Here is a 16097-nt window from a genome sequence, read left to right as displayed (position 1 = left end):
TGATCACAGTTTATATAGGTAACATAATACACATTGACTCCAGCATTTATTGGTCATGCTCCACGAGCACATGCAGGAAGACAATTTTCAGTATAATATAATGGCACACATTACACACAAGGTATTTTTATGAGACCAGGATACATAACACACAGTTACAGGCCGGGGGTGCTGCTTCACCATCTGAGGAGAGGTAATATAGAAATGTATTGGGGTGATAGTGAGGCATTTTTGTACATTGTTATTCTGGCACATACCAGAAAACTCCTCACTGCAATAACACTGACATGTTCGATCAACATTCTGCTTTACTGCTTCCTTCTATAATAAATACTGCTAATAAATAATTCAGAGTCAAGTGCCATCTGGTGACAAGAGAGAAAGTTCCTGACATCAATGGACCAATGGTTTATTTTTAATATGTCATACAGATAATATATAAGATGTGAGTTGGCAGACGCATAATATCACAAAGACAACCCCCTTATTTAAAAAAAAAAAAAAAAAAAGAAACTGACACAGCGATCAGCTAAGTGTGACAAGTCTGACTTCTCTCATCCACGCCCATCATTTAAGTGCCACTGGTCCAATTTCTGAGCAAAAGTAAAAAAAAAAAAAAAAAAAAAATGGGGGTGTGGGGGTAAACATAATAATGAAGTTATACTTACCTGTCCCAGTGCCCCCACGGTGCAGCTCCATGACTCACTGTCACCTGCTGGTCTCCTGTATCTCCTGGTCCTGTGGTGTCAGTGACTGAGGCGGGACTCTGGCTGGGTGGGTAGGTTTTGTGGTGTCGTGATTAGAGATGAGCGAACCTCGAGCATGCTCGAGTCCATCCGAACCCGAACTTTCGGCATTTGATTAGTGGTGGCTGCTGAAGTTGGATAAAGCCCTAAGGCTATGTGGAAAACATGGATATAGTCATTGGCTGTATCCATGTTTTCCAGACAACCTTAGAGCTGTATCCAACTTCAGCAGCCCCCGCTAATCAAATGCCGAACTTTCGGGTTCGGATAGACTCGAACCCGAACCCGGTTCGCTCATCTCTAATCGTGATGGAACCCGGGAGATTCAGGAGACTGGAGGGTGACAGTGAATGGTGGTGTTGTGGCTGCAGGGGAACCGGGACGTATAAGTAGAACTTCATTATTATGTTCCCACCACCCTTTTCCCTACCTTTTTCTGGAGTACCTCTTTAAGTACAGACAAAGGACATCTATGTAGGTATTTGTGAGCCAAAACCGAAAGGGGAGCCTACACATAAAAAGAATATTAGAAACATTTGTACTTAAGGGTGCCTTCACACCTAGCGACTCGCAGCGTAAATTACGCTGCGAATCGTCTAGGTCCTGGCAGATCACTTTCACTATATACAAACAGCGGTCTGAACGACCGCTGCGTGTATGTAATTCTGCCGGCCCCTTCAGCTTCCGCCGCCTCCCGCTCTGTATACATACCTCTCCTCGCTGCACGGGGTCCCGGCGTACTGCTCTCCCGCCCGGCCAATCAGTGTGTTGCCCAGCCGCAGCCACTGATTGGCCGGGCGGGAGAGCAGTACGCCGGGACCCCGTGCAGTGAGGAGAGGTATGTATACAGAGCGGGAGGCAGGCGGAAGCTGAAGGGGCCGGCAGAATTACATACACGCAGCGGTCGTTCAGACCGCTGTGTGTATGTAGTGAAAGTGATCTGCCAGGACCTAAGGTGTTAGCCGTGACGAAGTGCGCCTGCGCACGAAACGGCCATCGCTTTATGCACCCCTATGCGTCCTCCCTCACCTGCGTGATGTCCCAGCGGATTGTTTTGTACAAAGAACCCTAATAAAGACTGAAGAGAAGTCGGGTGAGTGCCGCTAGTTCATTTTCTTTATGCTATATTGATCCATGAACTGTTTGCTGTGTGCAGAGCACCACCTATATCTTCACTATACATTTCCAGCTTCCCACGAGGTCAGTTACAGTGTGCCGAAGACGCAGTGCGTGTCAGTATCAGTGCCGGTCCGTGTTTTCCTTTCTCCCTGGATTCATTCACCTTTCCTCCAGCTTCTTCCAGTTCCCTGATCTCCTGTCTTCTTCTTGCTTACAACTTGGACGCTTAAAGCCGAACCTGCCCGATCAATCACTGCCTGAGACATGACACTGCTGTGGCCAGTGACTGGCTGAGCGGGCAGGTCCCACACTGGGCGCTTGGCTTGGAAGCAGGAAGATGACAGGACATCAGGAAACTAGAAGGAGCTAAATGGAGTTGCAGGGTTCTAGCAGGGATTCAGATTATGAAAAGTATAGGTTTTAGTGGCAGCTCACAACCCTCTCAAGAGGATCAAGGATAACTATATAATGGTAATACCTTCCCCAACCAATACAAATAGATAAAAATAACAAAGTATATAGTTCTCAAGATACCTCAATAATGAGAAGTATTAATAATTAAAGGAGAAGTCTGGCAAATATTTTTATTAAAGTATTGCGAGTTGCAAGTATTGTGGAACACTGGGGGACACAGGGCACTGGAGGGACACAGAGCATCCCTCTGCCATCCTCCTCTCCAGCAGCCACAGCCCGCACAGCTCTGGGAGTCGGGTCGTGACATCACCATGTTATCCAGGGAGTGAAGCCTTGATGCAGTAGTAAGTGCAGGGAAAAAAAGCACTTTATTTGTATTTCCCATAATACGTGTATATTGGTAATTTGTATAACTTCTGAGGGGCAATACAATACTTTAATAAAAAATTTCTGGCGTGTATTGGTTTGTATTTTGATGTTTTTTAGGTCAGTGTTCGGACGAGAATGCAGACCCAAATGCACCAGTGCCAAAAAGGAAGGGGTTAAGTGACCCCTTTCCTTGCTGGGGCAGGCACCAGATACTGAGTTTGCTGTGTGTGGGTTGGCTCTACTGCAATCTCTGCTGAGCGGCTCTACTGCAGTGTCAGCCGCTGAAGCAAGACACCGCTCCAGCAGCTGATTGGCTAAGCAGAAACTGCAGGAGTCTCTGGTCAGCCAATCAGCAGCTGCAGTGGTGTTCCACCTAATGCCCCTATTCCACCGGTCGTTAAGAGGAGCAAACGAGCGCTCTCAGCGCTCGTTTGCTCCTCGTTCCCCACTCGCTGCCGCCGCTATTCAGCGAGGCTGCAGCGAGCGGGTGAGTGCGGGAGGGGCGGCAGGGAGTTGGGGGGGGGGGGGCTGCTCGGAGGCAGCCCATAGAATACAGCAGCGTCTGCTGCCGATGCTCCTATTCAACGGAGCGACGGCAGCAGATCGTTGCTGTATCAGTCGCTTGTTTTTCAACATGTTGAAAAACAAGCGACTGCAACGATCAGCCGGGTAACGAACACCAGGTGGGTAAGTTTAACCCCTCCCAACAGAGCACAGTCTGGCCCCCAGGAAGTTAACTGTCCCTTTTTGGGCCCAAAAAAGCTGTGCACCTAAGCGCTGGCATTTTTTAAACAGAACAGAAAAAAAAATCAATTAATTGCACTAAGAAACATGGAGAGAAAGGCCACAGTTTGCAGAAAAAATGCAGCATTTTGGAAAAACTGCCACAGAACCTCAAAAATGGCAGAAAGCTGAAAAAATTGTGCAAAAAAAAAAAGGCAGGTGTATGGCATATCATTAATTTCATTCGACTTCCAGCTAACATCTAGTGGCTGACATTTTTCCAGAAATGAAAATGCTATGGGGTTTTGTTTGTTTTTTGTTTGTTTGTTTTTTTGCAAAAATTAAAGCTGGTGAAAAACCAACCTGAAACTTAAATATTTTTTTGTGATTCTGCCCTAGATATTTTGGCTATTAGTTCTATTTTTCAAAGTTCCTTGAAGCATATGAATTTTTGTTCAAATTAACCCTTAGCCACCGCTAATCAAATGCCGAAAGTTCGGGTTCGGATGGACTCGAGCATGCTCGAGGTACGCTCATTTCTAATGACATGTATTAAGCTAGGTTCACACAGGGTTTTTGCAGTCAGTTTTTATCATCCGTTTTATACAAAAAAAATGGATGAAAAACTGAAGTATCAATGTGCATCTGTTTAAATCCGTTTAATCATTGACTTCCATTTTAACCACGTTTTTGTGTGTGCTAAAAAAATGATTCATTTTGATCCATTTTTTTTACCTAACTTTTTTTTTTTTATAATGGAAGTCAATGAAAAAGAGGATCAAAAAGTCTGTTTTTTTTTTTTTTTTTTGCATAAAACAGATGAAAAAACACAGTGGGAATAAAAATTAAATTTAACTCATTTTAAGGTATACAAAAAAATAAAAAAATAAAAACAATTATATTATGCATATTATAAAAAGATGTTCCAAATAAACCTGTCCACAGATAAGACTCATATACACAGTAGCTACAACCGTATTGCTTTCAGTACTGCCTTGGTGAATGCAGGTAAATGTGGCCTGACAAGTGTTAATGTTGAAATAGGAGGGGATATATATCCCTGTCCTGAGATTCTGGGAGTGTCCCTTGTGCATTTCACCTGCTTTAGACACCTCCACCTACAGCCTCAGGCACTCAGGGAGGAGAGACTACAATCACGGAAGTCAGGTCTCTCCAGGAACAGATCTCCCACTGGACTCTCACACATCTGGGGGCTTATTCGCTATACCTCTGAACACAAGGGATTTACATAGTCTTGTTTCATTCTGATTCTGGCTATCTGGTGGTATCCATGTAACACCTGCGCCCTGGCACACACCAAGGTATTCACATTCCTGCGGACAAGAAAGTGTCGTGAATATGGTGACAAATATCAAAGTGACTTGGTAACGAGAACTCGGATACTACAGATATGAAAGAGGAGCCAGACAATTCACTTGTGTAGTTGGGTGGGAGCTGCACCTCATTCTGATTCTAAGGAATACATAGGGAATAGCTGGAGGCAGACTGAACACCTGGGACACAGACACAGCAAGATGCAGGTAAGAACTGATGCACCTACCTTTCTTTTTAATCAGGTTGTATAAGGGTCCATTTACACAGAAAGATTATCTGACAAGGATTTGAAGCCAAAGCCAGGTACAGACTATAAACAGAGATCAGGTCCTAAAGGAAAGACTGAGACTTCTCCTCTTTTCAAATGCATTCCTGGCTTTGACGTCAAATCTTTGGCAGATAATCTTTCTGTATAAATGGACGCTTATATAGGGTGACAATAGGTGAATGTGCTGCTTATCAGAAACATCATAACCATATATACAAAGAATATTGTGCCGCAGTGTGGTTAAATAAAAGAAAAAAAGCTACTGTATATTCCTTGCATTAGGTTGCATTCACACATGCAGCTTTAAATGCTTAAGTATTTTTTATAGAGATTTTGATGTGTTTTTTTTTTTGTTTTTTTTTTGGAACAGGTAGCAAAACCTATGCTTTGTACATTAAACAAAACTGCTTTGTACATAGACTTTTCCTGTAGACTTTAATGAAACATCTGAATACAGCGTCCTGACCACAAAGCGTCATTAAAAAAGCTAGAGTAGGCCTTTCCACAACTTTTATTATGTGTTTTAGACACTGCTTTACTTTGCTTGACAAGAGGGCAGGGCTTAACAAGAAAGGCGTGGCTTAGTAGAAAGGTAGGGTAGTATGTCAATAATTTGGCATACACGTCATTTTAAGGGTATCTTCACATTGCGAAATACGTGCGGAGACTTCAAGTGGATTCGGCCGTGCGGCCATAGACTCAATGATATTTGTCGCAAATCCCGCCATCCGCCCAAAGAATTGACATGTCATGAATTATATCATTTTTGAAAATGTGCACCATATTTTCTTGTTACCTATATACCTTGACAGTTCTAAAGGTTCTGACCGATATTTATCAATCTGCCTACAACCAAACTGTCTGGTTTTACCCACAGCAACCAATCACAGCTCAGCTTTCATTCCAAAAGCTGTGACTGGATGAAATTGGTCAGTCTTTGCTGCAAAAAGATTAATAAATCCTGGCCGTTTTTTGTTTTTTTTTTATAGTGAGAGTAACCACAGTGTTGGGTAGTGGATAAAACCACATTCACATTTTATTGATATGATGTCCGATCAGAGATCGGTTTTGAAATATGTAATGAGTGTGTACCCAGTACCCAGCTGGCACCCCCTGTGCCTGTCTCTATCATTTCATTTATATAGCCTTTATCCATGCCAGTAAGACTGACACTGGATAGCAATGGAGCTGTCAATCAAATGTAAGGAGGAGGGCACATGATGATAAAGGTGGGGACCCTTGATCTATTATTAATACTGAGTCGGTAGAAGTAATTATGAACGAACAATGTGTACATACACTGAAAGATTTGCAAACGATTAACAATGATTTTATGGTCAGCTCAAAAGATGCGATCAACGACATACAGTACAAACTAATTTTCATTAGTCGTATGACCATCATCTGCATACACACAAAGAATATCCCTTAAATTTGAACGATATAGCGATTTTCCACACAATTAAACTTTTTGTGTAATAGGGCCCCAACAATAAAATGGTTTTGCAGTTATGCCAATGCTTTATTTGCAAGTTTTCCAAAGCCGCCACAAAACCTATGAGTTTTCCAGTAATTTTGGAGAAACTGGCTCACGATATGGATATGCCTACAAAAGATCTGCAGCATATTACAGTGCTGGGGACATGATTTAAATGGAAAACTATCAGAAGGTTCATGTATGCCAACTTGCTGATAGTTCCTAGTAGCTGTTGCACTCCTCCTACCGTTGCCAGCTTTCTCACGCTCTGAAGTGCTGCCATTTTTGTGATATTTAAGGTTATAAAAAAATATGCAAATTTGCTTGTTAGGAGCACTGCCTGCCCGCCCACTGCCTCAGATTATCACGCACACTTATTTATGCATATTGTGAGGAATATAGACAGCCTTGTCTTTATTCATTAATATGTAAATATTATATGTGGTGTGGTTTTATATGTATTTTTATTGGATACTTCATATACTTATTTATTAAATATTATTATTATTATTATTATTATTATTATTATTATTATTATTATTATTATTATTATTGTTAATTTATTTATTTTTTAAAGAATTTATTTACCATTTTCAATAACACCTTACACACAAAACGAAGGCGCCTATAAATAGTAGGCAGCAGTACATAGTCAGGTATACATCACTGAGTAAGTAGAACAAACAAAGAAGGGAACTAAGCAGGGCACGTTGCATCGGCCCACTGGACGAAAACTGCAGCCTCAAGATAAGAACGCAAAATCCAAGGAACCCACACATCACATATACGCACGTACACTCACCAAACACCCAAGGCACCCCTCCCCTCTCCCTACAGGTACAAAACACTCAAGAGCAGCCTTACAATGTGATCTCAGAGGGGTTACACATTAGTAGCTTTCAAAGAAATCAAATGGATCCATATCTTTTTAAATTTTTGGGGCACTTTCTTCTCTCATACAGAGCTTGATACAATGGGACATATTTATTAACCAGTTGTATCTAGCGAGATAAGGATGGAACAACTGAACTTTTCCATTCCATAATGACGACCTCGCGGGCATAAAAAAAAAAAGAAACCGAATAAACATCCGGTAGCATTTGCTGTGTGTCGCCTTATTGATGCGACCCAGCAAACAGATCTGGGGGGAACAGAGGAGTTGATGAGAGGACGGATACTTCATATATTCTTGATATATTAATTGTATATGTATTAAAGCCCTATTCCACGGAACGATTATCGTTCATAAACTCGCTCCAAAGACCGCTCGTTAACTATCACTAAACGATTTTTTTTTTTTTTAGTGAACAATAACACAAAACACGTGGGAATGTGAACAATATATGTAGTGTAACGATTAGTTTGCGGTCGTTACATGGTCGTTTAAAACGTTCGCCGTGGTGATCATGACCATACGACGTACCTACTTTTTTTAAACCTTTTTACGAACGACTGAAAGATTTCTAATTTTACAAACCAATTAGCGAATTATCTTTCAAAGACCAACGATTTTTTTTTTGACATGCTGAAAAACAATTTTGAACGATAATATAACGATTTTGCATTTGTCGTTCGCTCGTTTACACCAATTCCACAAAGCGATTATCGTTAACAAGCGGTCGTTGGAGTGAGTTTATGAACGATAAGTGTTCCATGGAATAGGGCCTTTAGTGTGCAGGTCCAGAGCTGACCCAAGTTAATGATATGCGGTTATTGATTAGCTTTAAGTCAGGCCGTCTGTTTACCTTGTAGAAAAGAGCAAATGGTCCCTGCAAGGGGCAATAAGAATGGAGATTGTGGATTAGATTGTGGTTAGATTGTTGAGATTGCAGGCTTACTGACTCCGTGCCAGCAGGGGATAAATTCTCTTTCAGAAAAGAAGTAAGAATCTTCCATAACTTGCTCCAATAAAAAGTATAGCTATAGCATTGGGTATGACGGGGACATCACAGGGAGTCCAAACATGGTCTGTCTACCTGTCCTGGTCATTACATAAGGGGTATCTCACATTTTGAATGTCTAGGGAATGTCTTATTTGGTATGCTAGGAATCAGAACGGTGAGATATGAATTATGAAGAAGGCTGGGGTCCGTACCTTCACCGGGGCATCTGGGAAAGTATCTTTTAGGGTACAAACACACACACACCGTATACACAGCAGATACACAGCTGAGGAGGATGGCTGAAGCTTTGCCCAGAGGGGCTACGGCAGAGATGTCAGGTGAAAGCCCCATCATGCCAACCCTTTCAGGGCTTAGATAATAAGACCTGGGGATCATTTGAGAGTCACAAAGTTAGGGATCCAATCAAATTGGTTTGTGCACCATTTTCTATGCCCAATCCTCCAAGGAGGAAGAACCTATACAACACATCTCTATGCTAAGTATCATAACATTTTTATGCATGAAACCTAAAAGTTTGATTGTTTGCTCTGTGAAGACCGCATGTGTGGTGTTCAACCATATGTTGTATGACCAGTGGCTTACTCTACCGTGTGGGTGTGTCTGCTTGCGAATGGAACACTTTTTTTGGGGTCCCGTGTCTCTCCAGTAATGTAACAGACAAGGTGGTGGCAGCAAAGTTTTGTGTATTTACATTGTGTTTGGGTGTCTGGCAGCGAACAGTGGGTCACATGTATGACAACGGTTAGCGGATCCTGACACGGCAAAGTTTTGTTTACATGATTCGCGTGGGTGTGTGTCTGGCAGTAGTAGGTGGGTCACGTTTATGGCTGCAGCTGTCTTGTCTTTCCCCCTTTGGTTTCCCCCTTCCCCCTAGTCACGTTATGACCAGGGTTGGTTTAACAGCGTGAGATGACCTATGACAGTAAGAGGAGTTCAGAGGCTATCAGGAACTATCAGCAGGTTCCTATGCTGTTCTTTTACAGACTGCAGTAAAAATCTGCATGGAAATTGCCCTGTGGTACTGGTTTCCAATTTGCAGAAATCATTCTTTCAACTGCAGATTTTACCTATTGACTTTTAAAGGAAAGTGAAAAATTAAGAATAAATTGTTGCGTACATTAATATATTTAACATCTACATTTTTCTTGATAAATCCACTGTTCAATCCATTACAAATCTGTACCAAAATGTGCAAAACTTGCTACGGATTTTCAACAGTGAAAGTAGCCATAGCAGATTCATTTTTCTGTGGCTGTAAATCTGTTCGATTCATCTGAATTGGGAAGTTTTGCCAGCTAGCAAGTGGATTTATGCAGAAATTCATGCAACAAATCTCCTGCATGTGAATTGACCCTAAGGGCCCTATTCCACCGGACGGTTATCGTTCGCATAATCGTTAACAATTAACAATCTCAAACGACCGCTATTGCAAAAGACCTGAAAACGTTCACTCATTTCCATGGAACGATAATCGTTACTTATGATCATATTTGCGATCGTTTCTTCTTCGCTATTTATTCGCTATTGCGTTCGTATCTACTGCAAACGACCGAACGACGTCTTATTCAATGCGAACGATTTGCGAACTTTTTGCGAACGAGCAACAATAAAAATAGGTCCAGGTCTTATAAAGCGATCAACAATTTCTCGTTCGGTCGTTAATCGTTAACTGCATTTCAACCAAACGATTATCGTTTAGATTCGAACGATTTAACGATAATCTGAACGATAATCGTCCAGTGGAATAGGGCCCTAAGGGTCATATCAGATGGCCCAACCTACGGGGTATCTGAGCTTGCTAAACTAAGCCTATTACACAGCTTGATAATAGCGCAGACAGGGCAGCTCTTCCTTTAAAGGGGTACTCTGGCTCAGTATATAGAAAATAATAAAGATGTTGTACTTACCTCCCTACGCTGCCCTGGTGTCCTCCTGCCATGTCTCTGGGTCCCCCACTGACCACAGCTGCCACAACAATTGACAAACCCATCTCTGCAGTGACAACCCACTTAGTCAATCACTGGCCGCAGCTCTGTCTTGTCTTGGTCAATGCTTGGCTGAGCTGGCTGTCAGTGCAGAGATGGGTTTGTCTGCGGTAGTGGCGGCTGTGGACAGTGGGAGACTTAGACACGGCAGGAGGACGCTGGGGGAATGTGGACAGGTATGCGTTACATATTTATTTCCTATATACTGACACCATAGTACCTCTTTAATCAGCCGACTGCTGTGCATCAGTTGTTACACAGAGCGGTGTACAGCCAATGGCTGATGATTTTTAAACTAGTTGAAAGACAACAATCAGCCGAGTGAAAGATTGCTAATTTCTCATTTTCTCATTTCTCTTTTTATTAAAGTATTGTATTGCCCCCCCAAAAGTTATACAAATCACCAATATACACTTATTACGGGAAACGCACATAAAGTACTTTTTCCCTGCACCTACACTTCACTTCCTGGATAAAATGGTGATGTCACGACCCGACTGTCAGAGCTGTGCGGGCTGTGGCTGCTGGAGAGGATGATGGCAAAGGGATGCTCAGTGTCCCTCTAATGCCCTGTGTCCATCAGTGTCCTCCTTTCATAATCCTCTCCAACAGCCACAGCCCGCACTGCTCTGGTAGTCGGGTCGTGACATCACAATTTTATCAAAGAAGTGAAGCCTTGATGCAGTAGTAGGTGCAGGAAAAAAGCACTTTATGTGCATTTCCCGTAATAAGTTTATATTAGTGATTTGTATAACTTTTTTTTTTTTTTTTGGGGGGGGGGGCAATACGATACTTTAATAAAAAATTTAGCTGGACTTCTACTTTTAAGTGACAGTTTCCTATTTGGAAGGGCACCTTTGCCATAAGTCTTGGTGGAGGGGTGTTGCACAATTTCATATCTTCCACTGTGATCATGAGTCAGTGGAGTTGTGGTGAAGCGCTCATGCCGCACTCTGGCATGCCTCACCACTCCTTCTTTCTTCCCTTTCTCCATGAATATTCTGTGCTGGGCGGCTTTCTGTACGCTCGCGCTCCAATGCTGTCAAGAGACATCCTGACAGTTTGTGCATGCGCCAGTGATATCAAAGGCCATGCACTTCTTCTACATGCAGGTGCTGTAGCCCGGGGGAGCAGTGCATGTGTGCTGAGGGTCCCGACTGTGGGCTTGGCCACTCAGCAACACGTTCGCCGCCAATCAGTGTCAAAGTTCATTGCTGACGTCGCTCCCACCGCATACCAGTGGACATACATGGGCGCTGAGGGGCTGAAGCCAATGCCCAGTCAGGACACTCAGCATGCGTGCGCTGCTCCCCGGTCTACGGTGCCTGTGCGAACAACTAAGAGAAGAGGTTGTGGCTTGTGATATCAGTGGCGCATAATATAACTGCCAGGACAGTGCACACGGCCCTTGACAGCATGGGCAAACATGGAGGCTGGTGCTAGCACGCAGGAGGCCGTTCGGCACAGAATATTCATGGAGAAGAGGGAGGGGGAAGTAGTGGTGAGACGTATTAGCATCCCCTCCCCCGAGAGCAAAGCTAACTAGGAAACTGTCACTTAATGCACACTGCCCGCCTCGGGTTGGATCCAGGTGCAGACAGATACCCTACAGCTGGCAGTGACCTAATGTCTATGGAATAAACCCTAACATACAGTAGGTCTTACATAGTCTTCCTACTGGTGTGGAATTGGTTAATAACTGCAGTTGTCCTTTGACAAATAGCGAAATCCCCTTAACTGCAATAAACAATTTTCCAGTAAGTCTGATATCGGTCATATTAATGATTAACCCTTCTGAGCAGTAAACAGCAGATCGGAGACGTCTCCCAACCACTGCTTCCCGGATATTGCTGCCAACCAGCGAGATTGGGTAGTGTGAACAGGCACCCACAGAGAACGAAATAGTCATCTTGTCATCATGGTTGTTTGTAAAAGTCAAACAATCTGACAATTACTTATAGAAAACTGTGTTTGCATACGAAGTGACCACCTCAGCAGCATGTGTGGCTTTCTCACCTATGTATTATTCATCTGTGTCATCTACTGCTCACGTTACCAGCTGATGTGCACACCCATTACATATGGAGCAAAGTCAATAATTACTGTACATGTGGCAGGTAGCAGCTACGGATGACCAGGATGCCTGCATTATAGCAGGGATCATAAAGGGTGCTTGAGTGGTATTTGTATGGCAGGTGTTTTATTTACAGCCTAGGTTCACCAGCCTTCAGAAAAAAATTACATATGTATTATTCACATAACCAAATTCATGCATTTGTAAAGTTATGTAGGTTGTTGTGACAGATAGTATGTTCATGTGGTCAAATGCTACACTTGGCTTATTTGGAAATCTCCCTGTGTATATGTCAAACATGCCCATAGAGCTCAATTCGTGCAATGGATGTCAAGAGTTTTTTTATACTGTACAAATGGTGTCATGATTCTTGTCTCCAGTTCAGCCGCCGGCATCCTCCTGCAACACCACACCTGGCTGATGGATTGCCTGCTCAGTCAGTAGGTGACTGGACGGGCACACCGCTACAGTCACTGATTCTCTGAGTGGGTACATTCCCCCGGTTCATGGCGTAACAGGAATCTGGGAGGCCATATTAGGCTGGGGTTTGGGTGCCTGTTGAATAAGTATACATGCTTTATTAAATTTCTTACACCCCCTGCCCCATTGTATTTTTTATTTTATTTTTTGCAGTGTTTTTTTAAGAATTCAAAAGTCTTCAAGACAATAGCTGTAATAAAGCCTTACGCCTTTCTAGGACGCGTACAGTATATGGCTCCCTTTATTTCTCAATCATCAGGTCTGTTGTTACTTCATGTAAGCCATGAACTGGTGCCAAGAGAAACTCCATAAACAGAAGCAAATCTAAACAATGCAGAATATATGGCAACCACCATGTGGAGTGAGATACACCATCAGACATGCATGAAGCTGATTTAAGGCATACTTTCCATGTGTATTTGTGCAAATAAAATCCAATCATTCACTGTATCAGCCAAATAAAAATTCCCATCTGAGCTTGTTATCCCCTATCCACAGGACAGGGGATATCAAGCTGATCAAGTGGGAGTTCAACCAACTAATTTTCGGAATGGGGAGACATTTGCTTCGTAATAGAGCGCTCATTCATTCATTCTTTATGGGCCCCATAAAGGTCCGTAGAATGCGTCAAAATTCTGTGAATAGGAGATAACAATATCAGATGGGATTAAAGAGGTTATCCAGCACTACAAAAACATGGCCACTTTCCCCCTACTGTTGTCTCCAGTTCAGGTGTGGCTTGCAATTAAGCTCCATTTACTTCAATAGAACTGAGTTCCAAACCCCACCCAATCTGGAGACAAGAGTAGGAAAAAAGTGGCCATGTTTTTGTAGCGCTGGATAACCCCTTTAAACTAAACAAAATGTGTCCGTTACCTATGGCAAGAAATAAGAGGTACCGTAATCGTTCATTTATTAGAGCAATTTAGGAACTGCAAGCTGAGCTGTGATTGGTTACTATGGGTGACTTGAGTTCCAGCGGTGGAACGCAAGGACATAATCAAGATGGCGGCACCGGCCTTGCTGCATCGGCACAGAGTAGTAGGTAAGGCATAAGATACAGACTGCAAAGGCAGTCTGTATCTTTATAAATAGACTTCATGAAGATACAGACTGCCTTTACAGTCTTATACTTTACCTGCTCCGCTTGTTTGGTGTAGATAGGCCAGGCGGCCGCCATCTTGAAGACGTAACTTGCGTTCCAGCGGTGGAACGCAAGTTACATCATCAAGATGGCGGCCCCCCGGCCTTGCTGCTGCTCTGCATTTTGAAAAGAGCCAGCGTGAGGCAGGAAAGTAAAACGTGAATAATTAAAAAATGCAGCTATAAAATTTATTAATTATATTTACAAATGTTGTTAAAATCACAATTTACATCTAATTAGGAAATATAAAAAAAAAACCTTTTTGTCCATGATTGGTTCTCTTTAAGTGTTTAGCAATGCATCTCAACTGTAAGTGTAGCTGTTATGAAAAGAGTCTTTACGTTCTCCATACATTTGTCCACTACCACCACTAGACTAGACTCGACTGACTTGTTCCCTAGGGGTTGTGCGTTGTATATACAGAGTACAGGGATAGGTAGAAAAAGAACAGCACATCTCATTGTGGTACAAAAACAGTAACCCTTGAATGACTACAGCTGTGCAACTTACAACAGAACCTTGAACATAACATTGATGACATGTGGTAAAACCTGAGAACACAACTTCATTACCACTGAAGGGATAACTTTGCGACAGGTGCATAAAGCACTTAACTGTGGGACACCACATTTACATCTCCCTGGAAAACACCATAAGGGTATAAACCCACACACCGTATACGCAGCGTATTTACTGCTGCGATACGCAGCAAATACGCAGCAGATTAGATCTAAATAACTGAACACAGCATCAAATCTGCTGCGTATTGGTTGCGTATCTGCTGCGTATAAGGTGTGTGGGTTTGTACCCTAAGGCCCCGTTCCCACTGAGGAAAGGTAGCGGAATTCCGCAACGGAATTGTCCGCCGCGGAATGCCGTCAACAGTGAGACCCCAACCAATAAAACTCTTGACATCTCTGTGTGACACGTTATGTTGGAGTTGTTATAGATTTGCCCTACTTGGTTCAAAGGAGAAGTCAATCTACAACAAAACCCAATTGTCCACAAACAAAAAATATTACACAGAATAAATGGTAAAGCTTCTCTGGTCCTCCCGCATGTGACTTCTACTGCCAGTGCGGGAGTGCCAGGGGGAGTCAATTTGGTGCCATGGGGGTAGGGGGTCTTTACACAGAGAGAGAGAGAGTCTGTTCCTGGTTTTGGCTTCAAAAATCTGTCAGATAAATCTTTGTGTAAAGGCACCCTTACATAGGCATTTTAGTTACAACAAACTCAGGATAGATCTTCTAGAAGTAGAAGTGAATATAAGAAACTTTCAAATATCTTATTAGACAAAACATCCTTCCTGCTAGCAAGCAGCTACAGAGCACATACTGCAGCTTATCCTGTCTTCAAAAAAGAAAGATACACTTGAAATGTGTTCATTTATTTATTAAAAATCAACAAAATCCCAATGATTTAATGTAGATTAGATGTCGTGGATTACCCTGCTGATTCTTGTTGAATTGCTGAAAAAATTGTACGCAGCAATTCCCCTATATGAGAACATTCCCTAAATCTGCTCTGGATTACATGCAAATCCACGATTGCAGGTTTTAAATGTGTGGGTTTTTTTTTGTTTTTTGTTTTTTTATACTCCCTACATAAGTATGAAAATCCACAGCAGTAATTCTAGACCAAAATCTGCATGATTTGGTGCAGATTTGTGGACTAAAAGGCTGAGGAAATTTTCCATGAGAATTCTGACCCACATACACTTACACTTTAAAGAGGATGTACCATCAGGTACACTCTCTTTAAAATTATACATGAATCGGACGCGCCGGCACGAAGAAGCCCGGGGAAGTCCTTTTTTTGAACCGAGGCCAGTTCCCCGGCATACGGTGCAGCTCTATTCATGGTTAGGGGTGAAGCACTGGAGGCGGGCTGGCCCACCCCCAGTGGGAAGAACCCCCTGCCCCTCCATGACGTGGTTCCATTAGAACCCCCGGCACTGTAACCATCAATAGAGCGGCACCGTATGCAGGAAGCGGTCCAAAGAAAAAAAGGACCGCGGCGCTGGCTTTCCTGTGCATGCGCCGTCCGATTTTATGTGTTA

The 16097-nt window shown here is 42.8% G+C and overlaps 1 protein-coding gene across 1 annotated transcript in view; it reads left to right on the top strand.

Annotated features, from left to right (window-relative positions):
* Window positions 1–4491: 4491 nt before the first annotated feature.
* Window positions 4492–16097, top strand: part of ANO9 (anoctamin 9) — a 47336-nt gene continuing 35730 nt past the window's right edge. Inside the window, exon 1 of the mRNA XM_069965651.1 lies at window positions 4492–4912. Coding sequence (XP_069821752.1) covers window positions 4907–4912 — 6 coding nt within the window. The 5' untranslated portion in view covers window positions 4492–4906. The remainder of the gene's footprint in view (window positions 4913–16097) is intronic.

Source organism: Dendropsophus ebraccatus, chromosome 4, assembly GCF_027789765.1.
Source record: "Dendropsophus ebraccatus isolate aDenEbr1 chromosome 4, aDenEbr1.pat, whole genome shotgun sequence".
Lineage (NCBI taxonomy): Eukaryota > Metazoa > Chordata > Amphibia > Anura > Hylidae > Dendropsophus > Dendropsophus ebraccatus.
This window is presented reverse-complemented; position numbering and strand designations above follow the sequence as displayed.